The sequence below is a fragment of the Bipolaris zeicola genome (genome assembly GCF_000523435.1).
Source record: "Bipolaris zeicola 26-R-13 unplaced genomic scaffold scaffold_211, whole genome shotgun sequence".
NCBI classification, from domain to species: Eukaryota; Fungi; Ascomycota; class Dothideomycetes; order Pleosporales; family Pleosporaceae; genus Bipolaris; species Bipolaris zeicola.
The window spans coordinates 962-19,274 of record NW_006912260.1 but is presented as its reverse complement, the minus strand read 5'-3'; the positions used below and the strand labels follow the sequence as shown (position 1 = coordinate 19,274).

Sequence of the window (18,313 nt, the reverse complement as noted above, 5' to 3'; positions counted from 1 at the left end):
CTTGGCCATGGACTCCATGATGTCGACGAAGCCGGTCGCGTACTGATCCTCCCTCCTTCACGGTATCAAGTCGGTCTACGCATCTTCCCGGTCGCTGTTGGACGTTTCTCGCGCTGCAGGTAGTAAACATCCGTCTGTGGCATAGGGAGTAGCAGGCGCACGAGGACAGTCCGGGAAGGGGGTTGCGCCAACAATCGACCAGGTACGTGGTCTTCTTACTGCGTCACAAGCATTCAGCCCATCGCCCATGATCCCAACCACGTCGCGTTCGATATATTGCTATCTGCTCTTCATAAATTCCCACTCATCCGTTTTCACTTGTTGTTAACAACACCCACTGTTAGCCTCCTGACCATGTCCGCAATAGGTTTTCCAATGATCAACATCGCCAAAGTGAGCGACTGGCTCACTCAGAACGCCAATGAAAGCATATATCCTCGACTCTTGTAAGTTGTGCTTGCTCAGTCCCACCAACTAGACTGACATGACGAGTTTAATGTCTCCAAATGGCACGTTATTAGCGTATTCGAAGCCCGTGCAAACTAAGGAGCTTCGTGACCAAGCTGCCCTCATTTCCATGGCATGGAAGGATCACTGCGCCGGCCGCCAAAAGCTTTCTACGCGAAATGGGGCTCCAGACCATTCGCTCAAGCCCCCACTGCAGACACTCACCATCGAAACCCAGGACTGCAACATCATAGTGCGTCTATTGCAACCAGAGTTGCTGTTGGTCCTCATTGGCAGAATCCCCCCAAGCAAAAAGCAAACGTTCAAAATCTCGCCCGAAGGCCAGGGAGACCCTAGGTATCCGGATGTCGATGTGTCTCTTTCTCGTCCCGGATCAAGCGCACAGTTGCATGCTCAGGCTGACGGATCGGCCGACAGCCTAAGGCCAAGCAACGGAGGGCCGACCATGAAGAACAAGGCGCCTTCTTTGTTCAGTAACATGAGTCAGCGCGAAAAAGACATCCGGGGAGGTGCACTCCATGTGCAACGAAAGAAACTAGATGCCTTGGCCGAATACGTCCTCCGAGATTTTGAAGATACCTCCTTCGTTATGCCAGCAGATGCAGACTTGCAGTAGTACGCGGGCTCCCACCCTTTATCAGAAGTCACATGCAGACCCATGCCCTACCATCTTTGACAGCTGGCAGTGTGATCTTCCAATGTTTTAATAAGTTCGGCCATGCTAAAGGCATGCATTTCAAATGTTCCAACAGTCCATTTCGCGCAATCACAAAGTGCGGTTTCTCGGGCACGCAAACATCGTTGTGCTCCAGGTGAGCAAAGATCACCTATTCAACCTAATACTACCGCCCAAGTCAAGGGAGGATTCTTGCACCCATCGGCATGGTACCCTGGACTCTGAAAATGGACCAAGAGGACATGCGGACCCTTATTCCAAGCAATCTTCCCACCTTAGTCACCCAATGTCGGACGCTCCAGATTCATTCCTAAGTCAAAGCGGAAAATAGACGTTGGCCTTCGCGATTCACATCGCTCATTGACACTCTCACATCCACGGATATTTGTTGGCCACCAGTTGCGCCAGCTTGTTCAGATGCAGTCACATCCAGGGTCCGTTTCTTCGTGTATACGCAAAGCGCTAGTTGTAGTCTAAGAAGCCTTCAGCTAAGTTTATGATTTTCCCCAAGACCGTGTCCAGCTGCATTGCTCCGTACCACCGAAGGCAGAACCCGTGCATACATCCGTCTTACAACGCAGAATATCTCGACTGCTATTCTCTGTCCGTATTATGATCGACCATGAGGGCTTTCTTGATCACAAAGAGGATTTTCAGTCTTTTTGAGGGTTCCAAACAGCGCCATGCAAGCAGGGGTCGTCGCAGTGAAGTAAATTCTTTGTACCTGGACTGGTTCACGAATCTGTTTGTTTCGAGATTGTGAGGCTTGTTACATGAGAGTTTGAAGAGACTGTAATATAGGGGATCGGTTGGACAACACAGGATGATATGTGATCAGTGTCCAAATTGCATCCGATTCATCAGTCGCTTGAAATTCTCTCCGTGTCTTTGTTGTACTTGTTCGCGTGTTATTCGAAACATTGCTGTTCTTAACTAAGGAACATGAGGAGCGGACTCCAATCCCGTTTGAATATCTTGAGAGAGGAAACAAATGCATCCCCGCCCCACTGTTCTCACCTGTGATTGCCTGAATCAGTATGCTTCCTAGGTTTCCTTGCTTTATCTCATAGAAATCGACGTCTGCATGGACAATTGTAATACAATACTGCCCTTGCCGTACGGTCACGTGAGGTTATCTAATGCTGAACCGCGCTGCTAACCTGCTACTAGCCTCATGTTACTTCGTACGCTAGATACCACTCATAGAAGACACCAAGAACCCACTATTTCATTTAGATGCACAGGGATCCACGTATGAAAAAGCACTGACAACAAGGCTATTCATGTAACAGGGTCCATTCGTAGGCGCTCATCAGATCTCCGAGTACCGGGATTTCCCCGCCATGGCCCCGCGTGGCCGCTGAAGCACGCAATTCGCGCTAGGGCCAAATTCTCGTCGCGTCAAGGCGACATTCCGCTCATTTGCAATCTCTCGCCCGAAAGACGTGCTAGACCATGTCGCAAGAGCCAATCAGGAGCATTATGAACGATTGCGTCTTTCTCGGTCCTCAATCTGCCGATGTCGCTACTGGACGGCGGCACTTTTTGTCTCCTACGAGGCGACTTGTCCACTCCACCGATAAGATCCCCAGGTGAACCCTCAAGGAGAGTCTAGTCTAACTCTCGCTCTTTTCTTTACTTTTAAAGAAAGACTCTCAGATCTTGTCGTCAAAGGCTGAGACGTCGAGGCGCATACATCGCCTTTCAAGATGCATTTTCAGCAGACGGACTCCGCCGGCCCTGGCGCCGAGCAGAACACACCCAAGGAGTTCACCAAGAAGTCCTCGAGCCTACCCTTTGGCCAGGACCTCTCGTACCAGTCAATCAGCGGCCCTACCTACCTCACGGCGCAAACCCTCGTCCAGCAGGTTGCATACGCCCTCTCGGATAAGATCTTCGCATACTCCGCCGAGTCGTTCGACCTAGACGTAGCAGTCAAGTACTGGCAAGAGCAGGGCGAGAAGAATGCATTTGGATACCAGACTGGAGTTTCCTCTCTGGAGACAAGGACAGGTGCAGGTGCAATTGCCTTGGGCTACATGTTCTCCAAGGACTTTGACCTGAAGAAGCGTCATATCCCGCAGTCGATCATTGCCGCTTCCTCGACGTTGACGCACCTCCGCTCTTCTCTTGACCAGCTGGCTGCGCTCTACTCGGTCGCCAACCCTCTTACCGCGCACATTGCTGCTGTCGATTATTCTGCGAACGCAAGCGCTGGTCTCGTCACCGATTATGTTTCATCCCTCACAATTGCTGAAGATCTGGGCCTCGGTCTTGTCTGCAGTCCATCCGTCTTCGAGTCTCAGCACATGGCTCTCTTCGCAACTCTGCTCTCGAGCGTCATTCCTACCATTCACACATACGATGGCATCACTGTTGGACGAGAGACGGCGAGGCTAGTTGACACGCTCGACCAGGCTAGGCTATATAACAGTTACGAGGCCGTGCTGAAGGCAGTGTCTGATGTGGATAAGAAACATTCGGATACCGCTGGACGTGTGCTGCGTCTCCTCCAGGCTTTCAACGACGAGCTCGGCGAGGACTACAAGCTCTTCGACTACTATGGCCATGAGGAGCCTGAGAGCGTTCTCGTTGTCTTCGGCACCGTGGAGGCATCTTTGACTGCTCAGGTTGCAACCGCATTGTCCAAGGAGGGCGAGAAGGTCGGTGTCATCAACGTCCGTGTGTACCGCCCCTTTGTGGAGGAGGCCTTCTTGGAAGCGCTTCCCAAGAGCACTCGCCGCATTGCTGTCCTTGGTCAGGTCAAGGATGAGACTGCCGTGCTTGACCCTGCTGAGTACTCGAGGCTATACGCCGATGTATTGGCAGCTGTTCAGTTCACCCTCGACAGGAACGTAGAGGTAACGGATGTCAAATACTCTCGCGAGCAAGTCTGGACACCCAGCAACTTCCTCGATGCTTTCCGTCAAATCCACGCCGAGAAGGAAGGCACAGAAGCACGTTCCTTTATCGACATCTTGAACAATGCCGACGTGAAGCAGTACAGCTTCTGGAACCTGGACGAATCCCCAGCTGCCAACGCACCCGCAGTTATTGGCAAGCTCTTCTCCACTGACTCTTCAAAGAATGTCTTTGTGCGCAACGGACACGACAATCTGGTCCAAGGCGGTGTTGCGCGAACTGACATCCGCAACGCCGACTACACCATCGAGGCTCCATATGCTGTTGAGCAAGCTGATGTTGCCTTCATTGGCGACGAAGCCATCCTCAAGGCATTTGATGTTTTGAACAGCATCAAGCCCGATGGCTCCATTATCGTCAAGCTACCAGGCGTGAAGAATGAGGACATTGAGAAGAAGCTCTCTCCCGCTTTCCGCAAGACTCTTGTCAACAAGGATATCGAGCTCTTCGTTCTGGACCCTACCCTCTCTGAGGCTGTCGCTGAGGATGAATCTCTGGAGTCTTTCCTCACTCAGCTCGCATTCCTCAAGGTTGCTCGGGAAGATCTTCTAACATCCGGTCTCTCCAAGCTCGCCGCTATCAACGGTAGCTCGGAAATTTTCGAGAAGCTTACTGCGCAACTTGAGAGTGCCCTCCGTGAGGTGGAGGTTCCTATTTCTTGGGGCACTGCTGAGGATGCTGAGCCCATCAGTCTTCCCTCAGACATCAACGTTACCAGCTTTGCTCCTTTCGAGCGCACTGAGCCTGAACCTCCCACTCTACTCAAAGACTGGCAAGTCGCTGCCAAGGGCTTCGCTTTCAAGGAGGCTTACGGTACTTCTAACCAAGTCCGTCCCGACCTTGGTATCAAGACAAGCATTGTCCATGTCAAGGAACGTCGTCGCCTTACACCCCAGAACTATGATCGTAACATTTTCCACATCGAGTTTGATCTCGGAGACTCTGGTGTCACTTACGCCATCGGTGAGGCCCTCGGTATCCACGCGGAGAACGACGAGGCTCAAGTCGACGAGTTCATCAAGTGGTACGGCCTCAACCCCAACGAGATTGTCGAGGTTCCATCTCGTGAGGATCCCAACGTGTTGATCAACCGCACTGTCTACCAGTCTCTTCTGCAGAATGTCGACATATTCGGTCGTCCACCGAAGCGCTTCTACGAATCACTTGCCGAGTTTGCCAGCGACGAGGCTGAGAAACGGGAACTCCTTCAGATCATCAGTCCAGAGGGTGCTACCGAGTTCAAGCGCCGCGCTGAGGTTGACACCATCACCTATGCTGATATCCTGCTCGAGTTCCCGTCTGCACACCCCAGCTTCCACGAGATTGTCCGCATTGTCAGTCCCATGAAGCGCCGTGAGTACTCCATTGCTTCCGCGCAACACGTGACCCCCAACTCCGTCTCCCTGCTCATCGTGACGGTAAACTGGACCGACCCCAAGGGCCGCGACCGCTTTGGTCAAGCCACCCGTTACCTCAACAGCCTCAAGGTCGGCTCTCCCGTCACCGTTTCTGTAAAGCCTTCCGTCATGAAGCTCCCCACCAAGACGACCGCCCCCATCATCATGGCCGGTCTGGGTACCGGTCTCGCTCCCTTCCGTGCCTTCGTCCAAGAGCGCGCCTACCAAAAGCAGCAAGGCCACGAAATCGGCGAAGTCCTACTCTACATGGGCTCGCGCCACCAACGCGAAGAGTACCTTTACGGCGAGGAATGGGAGGCCTACCAAGACGCCGGCATCATCACTCTTATTGGCCGCGCCTTTTCGCGTGATCAACCCCAGAAGATCTACATTCAAGACCGTATGCGCGAGTCTCTCAAGGACATTCGACGCAGCTATCTCGAAAAGGAGGGTAGCTTTTACCTCTGCGGTCCTACCTGGCCTGTTCCCGATGTCACCGAGGTGCTGCAGGAGGCGCTCGAGGTGGAGCATAAGGTCAAGAACCCCGCAGCCAAGAAGATTGATAGCAGAAAGGAGATTGAGAAGTTGAAGGATGAGGGGAGATATGTGCTTGAGGTTTATTAGAGTGAATTGATCGCATAGGTTTTATAGACGGATTCCATAAAAATGAACATTTTTCTAGGTATGAAGTTTGGCTTCTTTTGCCGTGTGCCGTCTTTCCTATTTCCTTCTCTGTCTATTTTTATGCTTGTGTACACTTGTTGCAAAGAGACTTACAGATCTCTTTTGCCCTAATACTGGGTATCAAAAGGAAATGAATACAGTAAAACCCCCTTAGTTTCCAGTATCCTAAACCTAGCCCACAAAACTCCCATCTCCAACCCTATAATGCAAACCAAATAACCCAAAGCACGGTCAATGAAGATATCACTTCTTCCTGTTCAACTTCTTCGCCTTCACCGCCGCAACCTTTAACCGCGCAAGTTTGAGTTCCGCCTCTGCTGCTGCGATTTCTGCTTCGTAGTCTCTCTCCTCTTCTTCTTCTTCTTCTTCTTCTTCCTCCTCTTCTCCATCTTCTCCCTCCTCTTCAAACTCCCCATTTTCATCTCTCTCCCTCTCTCTCTCCTCCGGTACAAACAGCGATTCCTCAGGACTATTCCGTACATCCTTACCACGCTGTGCACTTTTCTGTTTCATTTTCTTCGTACCATTCGACGCAGACTTCGCAGTCCTCTGCGTAACCTGCGCCGAAGACGAAGAAGTGTGTGGCAGTGGCGGAAACATGACATACTGCGATTTGCACCAGGCATGTTGATACGGATTAATCCTCCCCTCCTCCTCCTCCGAAGACGAAGACGGTGCACATACCTCATCCCCCCTCTCCTTCCGCTTCTTCGCCTTCCCACCACCATCAGTGTCACCGCGTCGTTGCCGCCTCCTTAGCTTCATATCCTCCCCCTCAGACCCCACATCCACCTCACTACTCTCGGGCCCAACATCAAACAGATACTCTACATCCTCTTCTTCCTCCCCTTCCCCCTCCCCCTCCTCCTTAACTAAATGCTTATACCGAACCCCAAACGCATATTCAACTCCCCACCCCTTCCCCAGCATATCCTCGACAACGTCGAAATCCGCGCGTCCCAGCTGCGGCTTGCGGTTCCCTGTATGCCGAATTCTATACCGCACTACATCTCGCGTTGCTTGTTGCAACCACGCTTTGTCCGAAGTGAGTTTTGCGATGCGCAGGATGGAGGCTAGAGAGGAAGGGGTCCAGTTGTGGGGGTTGGACTCGTGTTTGCGGAGTAAGGGGTGGGGGCGTTTGCGTTTTGTGGTGGAGGTGGGGAGTTTGATAAGGGGGCGATGGCATTTTGGAATGTAGGTTTTTATAAAGTTGGGGCCCCAGTGGGACTGGATTTGGTGGATTAGGGAGGCTTTGGTGCTGGGGTCGTTTTTCTTGGGGGGGTTGGAGGGGGGAGGGGGTTGATTGGGTTTCTTCTTGTCTTGAGTAGCCTTCTTTGGGGGAGGGTTGGCGGTGGAGCTGGGGGGTGGGCGTCTGGGTGGAGGGTAGTTGTCAGACGAGTTGTAGTACCTCGTTTGGTCTTTGGTCGACTGTTTCGAGGACGGAGGCTCCTCATTGCCATCGCTGTCGATGAGACTGGCGGCCGGGCGGTTGTGTGGGATGTGATCATCAGAGGATTCGTAATCCAAGGCTGGCCCTTCTTTGAACCGCTTCAAGGGCGGGTGTTCCTCATTGCTGTCACTGCCGCTAGGACTGCGTTCCTGACTGGGCACTGGGTAATTCGAATCCATTCGGTCCTCGTCGGCGCTCAGAGGTGCAGCAGCGTCTGGGAGGCGATCTGCCTCAGGAACACTCTGCGAATCTGACGAGGACTCATCACCAGCAAGGTAATCAGGACTTGACAGTCGCTCGAGGTACTCTGGCGAGTACGAACGATCTGGGCTGCCGGCCATATTTTTCTGAACGCAAGATACACCAGTATCTGTTGATCAGAGCTCACTAAAATGCTATAGATTCTGATAGACGGTTATGCGTGGGAGGTTTGTAGCGCAGAAGAGGTCCGAGTCGCCAACGTGAGAATTTTGGCACTAGGCCAGTCCAGCGTCAGAGGTAAGAGATGGAGGTCGGTGGCTTTCACTGCGTGCTGATGTCTTAAATGGGTAAGCGTCCAGTCTTTAGCGGGTGATAGAGTGGCTAGCCCCAGGTAGCATCGACAGTGAGAGACCACACACTGATGGCTTCCTACAATCATCTGTAACGAGAGGCCAGTGATAACTGGGATCTAAGCATCATATGGCGGCTGCCAGATTGTCGGAAGCCTTGGGTGATAGACTTGTTCTTGTCCATGTCTAATTGGTACGAAGGCTATGCCAGCAGACGTCAGACAAAATTTACCACACTTTCAAACTCGCCAGATCATTGTTATTGCAAGAAAAATAGCGTATGATATGCATCCCCGGTACCTAACGAGCTGGGAAGTGCCCAATGAATGGTACGGAATCGATGCGGAAGCGGGTATCTTTTCGTCCGTAGGTAGTATCACTGCACAACCAGCACAGACAAACACTCACTCCACTATAGCCTTAAAATCTCCAGCAATAGCAGCAAACTCCTGTGGCTTCTCCACAGCCCAATCACGAACCTTCTGAATCCCCTCTAAATCCATCTCCATATGCTCTCTCGACGTACTCCCATTCAACACCACAACACCCTGATCGATAACTAGTGCATACAGTGCAACCGGTATCTCAACCTGTGCCGCTCGTGCCAGCGCCGCAACAGGTTGTGACTGCAAAAGCGCCGGGTTACCCGTCAGCGTCCAGAAAGACTGATACACGATATCGTGTTCTTTGCAAAAATTGCGTAAAGGCACGTCGTAGCGCGTCTGGGGGTAAAAGCGATTCTGCACAACTGTAGGTTTGACAGTAGCGTTTTGATAGAGGGCTTCGAGTACAGACAGGGTTACGTTTGAGATGCCAAGGGAGCGAATGCGATGGGGGACGTATGTCTCCAGTAGCTTCCAGGCTTGGATTGTTTGCTCGGTTGTTGGTAGTGGTGAGTGCAGAAGCATGCAGTCGAGGTAGGAGTCGTCTGGCGATTCAGATATATGGCGCAGGTTCTTGAGCGACGATGCAACGGAAGTGTGGATTTGAGAGTCTAAGGGTGCGTTGGGGTCATAGGGAATGTTGTTTAGGTCTTGTCCCGCAGGGGTAGTATATTTTGTTTGTAACTACATGACATTAGTATCAGATGATCAGGAATTTAGGTGTACGTACATAGAGCTCTTCTCGCTTCAAGATACCTTCGGTGAATGCTTCGCGAAGCGCTTCCCCGACCAAGGCCTCTTGATAATGGCGTGGTTGTGCAGCTGTGTCGACACGCCAAAACCCAACAGCCAGCGCCTCCTTCACCAGTCTCTTCGTTTGATCTTTCTTCCAGGCAGTGCCATATATAAATGCCGGTTTATCATCGTGCAAGCGGGAGATCTGTTTGGTTGTCGATATAGAAGTCATTGTACGAGATGGAACACACAGTTTCAAATAGGATGCAAATGGCAGGACAGCGATACGAGGAGATGTTGCAATCATTCTGTTACAACGCCATACCGACCAAAATGCTTTTGGCGGAAGCATGGCCGCATTTAGTTGGGGTAGCAGCGATGATCTGGTACCTTGCATTGACTAAGCAGCAGCAATGACGCTTACCATTCCACACTGTGCCCCACCATGCATTCCGATCGGACCCTTTGCCATCCCGACCAGAAAGTACTGGAAGCCAAGCTAACTAACATCACCTATTCTCAGAACGAACAACCTTTTCCTATATACAACACCTGCAATACACATCCCTATTTTTCAAAAACAAAGACTCGCCTAGACATTCACAATGGGACGTCCCGACGGCCCCCGCGACCCCATCGCCGGCCCCGACACCCCCCAACCACCCTTCCCCCTCAAACTCCGGGGTCCCGTAATCAAAGGCTTCGGACGCGGCAGTAAAGAAGTACCAACAACCCTCTCCAAAGCATCTTCACATCCAAAAGACTAACTTCAATTCAGCTCGGCATCCCCACCGCCAACATCCCCCTCTCCGGCCTCTCAATCGGCGGCAACGAAGACCTCGACTCAGGCATCTACTACGGCTGGTGCACCCTCGACCCCTCCACCATCCCTTCTTCTTCCTCCCCACCCTCCAACGCCACAACACCCTCAGACTCAACACCCTCCGCACCCCCCTCCACATCCTCCAACCACGCCGTCCTCGACCTAAACTACCCCACCTCCCCCGCCCCCTCACCGCAAACAATCTACCCCACCGTCCTCTCCATCGGCTACAACCCGTACTACAAAAACTCGAAACGCAGCATCGAAATCCACATTTTGAATAACTTCGAGCGCGATTTTTATGGCGCGACGCTGAGTTTGGTTATTCTGGGTTTCATACGGCCCGAATATGATTATGTGAGTTTGGAGGCGCTGGTGGAGGATATCAAGGAGGATATTCGTGTGGCGAAGAGGAGTTTGGAAAGGGAAAAGTATTTGGAGTGGAAGGGGGATGAGTGGTTGAAGGGAAGAGGGGAGGGAGGGGAGGTTATGGGGAATGGGGATGCGAGGGGGGAGCAGGCGGGGCAGAAGGATGGGGTTGTGAAGAGTGAGATGATTAATTGATGGTGGGCGGTGTTTAATGAGCAATTTTTTTGGTGCTTGGGATGGTAAGAAGGAGCAAGGACATGTTGTTGTTGTATTTTTACTTCGTATGTCTTAGACTAACTTGCACGGCGATATCCCCCACTCTCCCTTGAGAGTAAGTATCGAGTCTAACACGAATTCGATCATGATAACAATTCATGCATACACGGTTTGACCGTTAGCAAAGAAAGATATCCCAACGTATAGAAACACTGCGCCCATAAGGCGACAATAGTTCAACCTCTCTCGTAGTAGATGGCTTTGCTGGATAAAAAAAACAAAATGCTCAGAAGACGCCCGTTCCCGTAAAGGGTACAAGGAACTATTAGACTAAAATTGTCTTTTTTCGAAGAGCGACCCTCGAAACAAAAGACCATCACGTCCCTCTCCCCTTTGTATGTTGTGCACGTCGTGAATGCAAAAGCCACGATGAAAAAAGATGAAGAAGAAAAAAGACAAGAACATGAAGACACTTTTGTTACAGCCGCCTCGATCGTCAACACCAAATAGGAAGAAGAAGATGAAAGAAATCATCAAACCTTTCTGTCTCGGCTTATTGCAGACCTTTATCTAGCACAGGCATAACCTACAACCCCAATATTAGCACCTCATCACTCATCATGGCCCTGAAAGGAGAGAAGAAAACTTACACTCATACAAACAAGCACAGGCATATCAAAAATATCGCGCTTGATATGCCACCAAATCATGCAGTCCACCATGCCATTCTTGGCTCCAAGTCGCTGCATGGCACTCTCGCCCTGATGCACGGCGCCGCCTTCCATTTTAACTAGTGGATCATGTTTTGCGTCACCACCCGCATTCACACTCTTCATTTCCTGTAGGCGGTCTACGTCTGCCTTGGTCTGGTACCGCAGCATATTGACGCGCTGGGAGGCATAGCCGCGAGGGTCCTGGTAGCAGAGCTCGGAAAAGTGTTGCAGGAACTCGAGAGCTGATCGTGCGTCCATGAGCTCGATGATGTTGACACTGGGCGTAGCGGTCTCGCTGTCTTGGGCTGCAAGGTTGGGTGTCGTGTTTTGCGTCGACGTGTCGCTTTCGTTTGAGTCGCGGTTGATGCCAGTGTTGACGTTGAGGTTTGGTTCTTGACCGAGGAGGACTTCGCGCTTCCAGCCGGTGAGTATGGTGAATTCCTTGTTGATGCCGACAATCTCACCCGAGCGCCTGCAGATTAAGAACGGTGTGCCGACTTCTGCAAAGTGTTCTTGGAGTGTCATAAGATGGCGCTGAAGACCCATTTCTTGGTGAATCAAATCATCTCTGTTCAGCTCCTCCCGGACTTGGAGTAGCACCGGCCGATAATTCTGCAAGTATTGCTGGGCTTTGGCAACCCATTGCCGAGAGTATTTCTTGTCAATCAACTGGTAGAGCCTATGATAGCCCTTGACATAGTCATAGGGCTTGGTGATGCCCTGATAGATGCTTTTGGTATCTCGCTGGCGTTTGCGGATGCCATTGGCATGTAATGAATGTAGTGCGGAATTTGGATGCTTGTTTTCCTGCTGCGATCGGTTTACCAAAGGCGAACGTTGTGCATGCGGCCGATACGGATTGGCAAAGAAGGCTGCAGCCGCCAGTGGATTGTCACCTTCAAAGGTAGATGCATCCGTGGATGCCGGGCTTGCGGATGAGTGAGTGCCAGGTCCTTGTCCAATGGCGAATGCGTGAGGTCCATTGAGGCTGTCGCTCCGATGACTATGGTCATGATTCGAGCCAACAGAAGCATTTGTCTGAGCGTGCATGCTACCCTGTCGCGAATGCGATTCCTGCCATTCGCCCGATGGTATGCCATTCGGGCCGAATGCCATTACGCCAGAATTATTTCGATCTCCGTAACCGGAGGATAAGGGTTGGTTGTACATGTTGACAGGACCGTTGATGGCGTTCATCATGCCATTGTTATGCGGGGTTTCTACCGCGCCTGACGACATGTGGCCGAGCATGCCAAACTCTAGCGCGCCATAGTGGTTCCCAAAGTTGAGGCTCGAAATGTCAAAGTTGAACAGGGCTGGATCGCTTGGATCGAACAAGGGCCCAAACTGCTGCAGCTGGTCTGGTTGAGCTTGAGGTATTGTGCTCGGATCACTCTGTGCCGTCGTCTGGTTAAAAGAGGGAGATATCGGCGACTGCTGGTTGCTGAAGCCTCGTGCGTCTTGTGTGACGGGTAGTTGGGGTGGTATTGAATTGGATGGATAGAAAGTGCCTTGTTGGCCCTGAGGGTACATGTTGGCTGGGGGTGAGACGGCGACCGTCTGAGTGTCCTGGGTAGGAATGGGAGTAGGACGATTTCCATTCATATATGGGTAATGGCCGCCTACTCCGGGCATGAGAGCACCGTCTGGTGCATCATGGAGATACTTTGCCTTTTTGCGGACACCATCCATGCAGTGATCTTGGAGGCCACGCTTGATACAGCGATTGCAGGGTCTCTCGTCGCCTGTTGATGTTGTTAGAAAGATTGTGTTGACAGGCCAGGTGAGTGGTACTTGCCGCATGTGAGATGTGCTCGCTGACAGGCAAAACACGCCCTCCGCGCCTTCTTGCGCCGGGGTCTCAGCGGATCTTTGGCATTGGACTTGTTGTTTGCGGGCTTCTGGACAGGCGAGGTGCCGCCAGACTGGCGGTCAGCATTCTGTTCAGCAGCCATGTCGTCGTCCAAATCGCTCCGGTACTCGGGCGAGGGAGAGGCATCTTCGGCGTCTGAGGCAGTCATAATATTCCCCCCCTTCTGCTCAGCACAGCAGACGGTGGTGGGGGGCCAAGCACAGACTGCTGTCGTGGACTGCGTGCAGCCGTAGGTTGGACTTTTTGGGATGTTCCCAGCAAAACGGGTCAGCCAATGTTTCTTGGGGCGCACGGGACGAGGCGTTCGAGCTGCGTGTTTGAGAGAGCGATCACGCGTGGGCTGGACAGGGTGGATGGGGGCTGTTGTGACACTGTAGGGGCTCCAATGACGAGCAAATGCAGGGGACCCCAATGGACAGAGGCAATGGTCAATCCGGGGGACAGGTATGGAACAGAGCGGGCGTGGTACGAAGCCGGGATGGACGTAATCGAGGGAGCATTCCAGTCAGACACAGAACCATGTTTGATAGCAAGATGCTACCGAGACGCGCTGCCCATGCTGCTGGGACTAGTCGAGTGTGGTTCTACGAGATGCGCCGGGGTGCGAGGGCAAGAGGAGGGCAGGCAAGAGGCGAGGGCAGCCAGGTGGCAGTGGCGCTGAGGCGTCCTCGCTTCGAGTGACGAGCAGGGAAGGCGCGACACGGTAGAGCGATGTTGTGGTACGGGGCGAGGGAAGTGACGGTCGGCGCAGGAGGCAGGAGCGAACGAGCACACGGGCAAGCGAGAGCGATGGTCGGACCCAGCTTACAGGCGGAGCTGGCTGGCTGGCTGGGAGGCTGCGAGGTTGGGAGCAGCGACTGATGGGGGTTTTTTTCTCTTGCGAGAGATAGGGCAGTTGTGGGGCTATTCACTGGATGACAGGAGGGAAGGTGAAGCGTATGGGCCGGGGGGGTGTCGTGTACGGTGGTATGTTGGAGTCGTCTCTCGTGGGAGGTGCTGGAGATGCGCGCAAATGCGCTTCCCCGCAATTGGCTGTCGAGGTTTGCTGGAAGGCGCAAGAGCCCACGCACGCACACACGCACACCGAGAGAGACTCGCACCTGCCTCGGTCCCTGTCGGCCGGTAAGCCGCGTGCTTGGCCTCGCACTAGCCGGCCCAGCGACATGCCTCGCAGACGTCACGGGTAGATGGAGCCCGCCCTCGCATTGCCGGCCATCGACTACCACTCGACTACCACTCGACTACCGCCTGCTGCTAATGCACATGCATGCCTCTGCCATACTACTTAGCTACTTACTACCATGCAAACTACTACTATGCCCTACCCATGTCCTGTCTTGACGCTGCCATCACCTTCACATATCCACCCATACATCTATAGCCTCACTTTCCCTCGCTGCTGTCTGCGGGAGAATCTTGCCCTGTTTGTCCGTCCAATTCCCACAGCGACAGGTCATGCCACACAGCCCCCCATGCCCAATAAGCGGCCAGCCGCCCGGTTCCCAAGTCTCGCGCGCTCGGCTACAGGGCGTGCATGCGGTGGGGGGGCCCATGGCCTTTTGCGAGGTCTTAGCGCCAGCCATTACTCGCTCCACACACCCTGGTACGACTGATGACCATCATCAACATACTCATCATCATCATCATCATCATCACCACCACAACCACATCCACTACTACCATCCCGCTCGCTGCTTACCATTCAAACTACCCCCGGTGGCGCTTCTATCCGCAGCCACCTCCCACCCCTCGTGTCGCTCCCGTCGCCTCTGTCCCTCGAGCTGGCCTGGCCACCCTCGTGGCGCTCCATGTTCCGTCGTACAAAGGCCCAGCCAGAGTGCTTCATGTCGTCTCACGCATGGGCGCAATATCCCTGACTCAATCAAAACAAAATATCATGGCCTGCAAATGCTGTGTCACTCGTCTCTATTCTTGGTCTTGCTCTCCCACTCATTGCTGCCACATGCCCTCGCATAAACACCCATACCCACCCTCTGACTGCTATCCTGACGCATACCGACTGCCCTCGCGAAGCCGCTTACCGTATCGAAAAAACAAGATGGGAAACCTGCGTCATACACATTAGTGCCTCCCATGACCATTGCCTCGGGTACTGCTTCCTTACGGTGCCATTGCTAGAGCCAGGAACGCGAGCACAGTCGTTGCCCACTGGTAACCGAGATCTTGACCACATTAGTGACCGCTCTTTTGCAAAATGGTGCTCCCTCTCGTCCACTTACTGTTGTACATCTGAACACCAAATAGCCTATGCCATGAGTTAGTCATCTGATCGGCCCACAACGGTTGGCCTGGCTTACGGGAAGGCTGCAGCAAAGTACGACCGCGCAAAGCTGTTGGCAGCAAGAGCTGATGCAGCATATACAGGGTACTGTTCGCCGACGTCAACACTCTGTACCTACCTCCCAGGCCCCGATGTCGGTGCCTGCCTAGACAACTCACTGCTTCAACCAGAAACGTAAACACCCCGGAGTAAACCCAAATAACCCTACGTCACACCATGTTATTAGCAAATCTCCTTTGTTTTCCTCCTGACGATATGACCGTGGGTAGCTCTCAAGGACAAATAACAAAAAAAAGGAACAAGCATACCCAAGACCGAATATTCCCGAAAACATTATTGGAACTGCAGTGTCATGGTCAATCAGTATTGCCTCTCAAAAGCACATGCGATTTGCTGCCGTACCTATCCAGTGAACCTGCGGAGATCAGCACGTTAGCCTTGAGCGCTTTCACCTCTGCAGCAAAAACAACGGACTTACCGATGAGTACGTCGTCCACCCAAACCCTGCATAAGCACGGTTAGAAGCCTAGTCAACAATGCCGAACGGTCACGGGAAGCCTACCAAACAGTGCAATAGGAACCACCCAGGCGCCTACAATCGTCGACGGGAGCCGAAACTCCGGTTCGGAGCCGCCGGGCTGTCCTCCTTGCTCTTCACGCTGTCGCACAAGCCTACCGTATACCCTCCTCCAGATGGGGTCAGACGAAACACCAGCCACCATGCCCACTAGCAAGCCCAAAAACGCAATCCCAGTCTGTGAGAGGCTGAACCCGTGATTGTTTCCAAATACGAGCGGAAAGGCGCCAAAAAACAGGTACAGGATACCCAGCAGAATGGCCGACAGGATACACAGGTTCAGGCACTGTCGAGTCCACAAAGTCAGTTCCACCAATCACCCGCCTGTCGAATGACCAACAACACATACCATGGGCTCAAAAAACAAAAGTTGAAACGGCCTGATGCACGACCACATGACGGTTTTGGCAATGGATCGGTCCATCTTCTCAATCGGCGCTATCCATTCCGGATTGCCAGTCTCCTTACGTAGCCGTATGGCCTTGCGGCGGAGAAGAACGGGATGATACGTCTCAGGTACGAATAAGATAATGAGGCAAAGCTAATAAATACCAGCATTAGCCTGTCTCCGTGCATACGAGTGTGGCAATGGGCAGATCTTACCTGGAGGCCCGACCAAATGATGAGCAAGTAGAAACACCTGTTTTCCTTCTAGTCAACACACCGCTCATTGCTACGTGGCAAGTCCCAATACAAAATAAAAGGTACGTCGTCATGAATACGAGGTCCAAGTTACTAGGAACAGCATCATATCGGCAGTACAACCCAATCTCCCATGCCAATGTGCAAGGCAGGCACTGTGTCACAAGAGTGAGGGGGGAAGGCTTTTGGTGGGCCCAAATCAATAAGCAACTTACCATCTCCAAGTAGTATTCTCAACAATGAAGCCCCCAACCAGAGGTCCTATTTCCGGACCCACAAATGGGCTGGCAGTGTATAGCATCATCGGTGCCGATAGTTCCTGTGTATCGCACACGCGCGTCAGAAAACAAAGCCAGAAATGGACTGGATTTGAGTATAGGTGCTGGAATGGGTCAAACTAACGTGTTTCGCAAACATGTCGCCCACCGTTCCTCCCGCCACACTGAGAAATGCGGAGCCAGCGAGGCCGTCTAGGAACCGGGCTACGAGCATCGTCTGGATATTTTGAGCCACCGCACATGGAATCATCCAGATGAGGAAGAACGAGAAGGAGCAAATGTAAATGGGTCTTCTCCCGAAAAACTGTGTTCTTGAATTAGTCAAGAGATCCTGCACTCTTGCAATTGAGGCAACGCACCTCAGAAAGGGGACTCAGAATCATCGGCCCAGTACCCAGTCCCGCAACAAACAAGGACAGCCCAAGCGTGGATACCAAGCGCGAAGCCCCGAATTCCGGTTTCAGCTGTCTGTATGTCGATGTGTAGAGCGATGAGGTGCATGTCCTGCCCCAAAGAAATCGTCAGCTCTTTATCCCCAAATTTCCTCGTATACATGTCTCTCATGTATCCACAGAGACATATTTTTTTTTCGATTCCAACGAAAAAAGGCTTACACGCAAAGCGAACTTGCAGAGCATATAACCACGATTGCCCAGCGCCGCAGTTTCCCCATACTACGTGGATTCTCTGGATCAGCATCGCCGTCCCACGACACCAAATACGGCTGTTCAGTCACAGCACCAGATTTTGCTCCTGTCGTCATCGTCTTTGCTGGAGGTCCTGGCGCACTTGTTGCTTCGGGGTCAAAACACGTGTAGCCGTCGCCGCCAGCTCGCGAGTGATGCGATTGAATCGTTTTCAAGCTACGGCCATCTTGAGACCGTCTGCTCTGTGCGCGGGCTCTATCCGCTATTTCCTGATCTTCTTTCTCTAGTCCCTCCATACTTTCATTCGTGTCGCCAGCGTATCCATCTCTTTTTTCAAAGGAACTCGAACTGCAATCTTCATGGCCTTGGTGTGCGGAATTGGCCGTTGGATGCCTAGCTAGATCCATCTTTTTTCTTCACCGTCCCCCGTTTGAATCGCTCTGATATCTTCTCTTTTCTTTCACGCGCCCAAAAGGGCTACTATCTGACCAACAGCCACTAACCTCGCCACTCGCTGAAATTTTCCCTTCTTGATGGAGGAGAAAACGACGTCAAACTCCCCGGATAAACTCGCTTCAATCGATTTGTCGCTTCTTTTACCCAGCCA

General features: G+C 52.4%; 7 protein-coding genes across 7 annotated transcripts; 3 read left to right on the top strand and 4 right to left on the bottom strand.

Annotated features, from left to right (window-relative positions):
• Positions 1–354: 354 nt before the first annotated feature.
• Positions 355–1,084, top strand: COCCADRAFT_8348 (uncharacterized protein; the record flags this gene model as incomplete). The annotated part of the gene is made up of 2 exons (XM_007718067.1): positions 355–446; positions 493–1,084. The coding sequence occupies 2 exons, from the start codon at positions 355–357 to the stop codon at positions 1,082–1,084; spliced, it is 684 nt and encodes a 227-aa protein (XP_007716257.1).
• Positions 1,085–2,853: 1,769 nt separating this feature from the next.
• On the top strand, positions 2,854–6,087 carry COCCADRAFT_8347 (uncharacterized protein; the record flags this gene model as incomplete). The annotated part of the gene is made up of 1 exon (XM_007718066.1): positions 2,854–6,087. The coding sequence occupies one exon, from the start codon at positions 2,854–2,856 to the stop codon at positions 6,085–6,087; it is 3,234 nt and encodes a 1,077-aa protein (XP_007716256.1).
• A 303-nt stretch (positions 6,088–6,390) lies between these two features.
• COCCADRAFT_29484 (uncharacterized protein) lies at positions 6,391–7,938 on the bottom strand (the record flags this gene model as incomplete). The annotated part of the gene is made up of 1 exon (XM_007718074.1): positions 6,391–7,938. The coding sequence occupies one exon, from the start codon at positions 7,936–7,938 to the stop codon at positions 6,391–6,393; it is 1,548 nt and encodes a 515-aa protein (XP_007716264.1).
• A 614-nt stretch (positions 7,939–8,552) lies between these two features.
• COCCADRAFT_8345 (uncharacterized protein) lies at positions 8,553–9,498 on the bottom strand (the record flags this gene model as incomplete). Its single annotated transcript, XM_007718065.1, has 2 exons — positions 8,553–9,215; positions 9,262–9,498. 2 exons carry the CDS (start codon positions 9,496–9,498, stop codon positions 8,553–8,555), a joined length of 900 nt encoding a protein of 299 aa, XP_007716255.1.
• Positions 9,499–9,871: 373 nt separating this feature from the next.
• On the top strand, positions 9,872–10,653 carry COCCADRAFT_106539 (uncharacterized protein; the record flags this gene model as incomplete). Its single annotated transcript, XM_007718073.1, has 2 exons — positions 9,872–9,988; positions 10,045–10,653. 2 exons carry the CDS (start codon positions 9,872–9,874, stop codon positions 10,651–10,653), a joined length of 726 nt encoding a protein of 241 aa, XP_007716263.1.
• Positions 10,654–11,227: 574 nt separating this feature from the next.
• COCCADRAFT_8343 (uncharacterized protein) lies at positions 11,228–13,408 on the bottom strand (the record flags this gene model as incomplete). The annotated part of the gene is made up of 3 exons (XM_007718064.1): positions 11,228–11,260; positions 11,325–13,132; positions 13,210–13,408. 3 exons carry the CDS (start codon positions 13,406–13,408, stop codon positions 11,228–11,230), a joined length of 2,040 nt encoding a protein of 679 aa, XP_007716254.1.
• A 1,853-nt stretch (positions 13,409–15,261) lies between these two features.
• Positions 15,262–18,113, bottom strand: COCCADRAFT_106530 (uncharacterized protein; the record flags this gene model as incomplete). Its single annotated transcript, XM_007718072.1, has 15 exons — positions 15,262–15,328; positions 15,386–15,443; positions 15,501–15,526; positions 15,579–15,649; positions 15,721–15,766; positions 15,871–15,904; positions 15,965–15,977; positions 16,041–16,066; positions 16,125–16,425; positions 16,489–16,680; positions 16,743–16,779; positions 16,997–17,100; positions 17,184–17,363; positions 17,419–17,563; positions 17,674–18,113. The coding sequence occupies 15 exons, from the start codon at positions 18,111–18,113 to the stop codon at positions 15,262–15,264; spliced, it is 1,740 nt and encodes a 579-aa protein (XP_007716262.1).
• Positions 18,114–18,313: the final 200 nt, after the last annotated feature.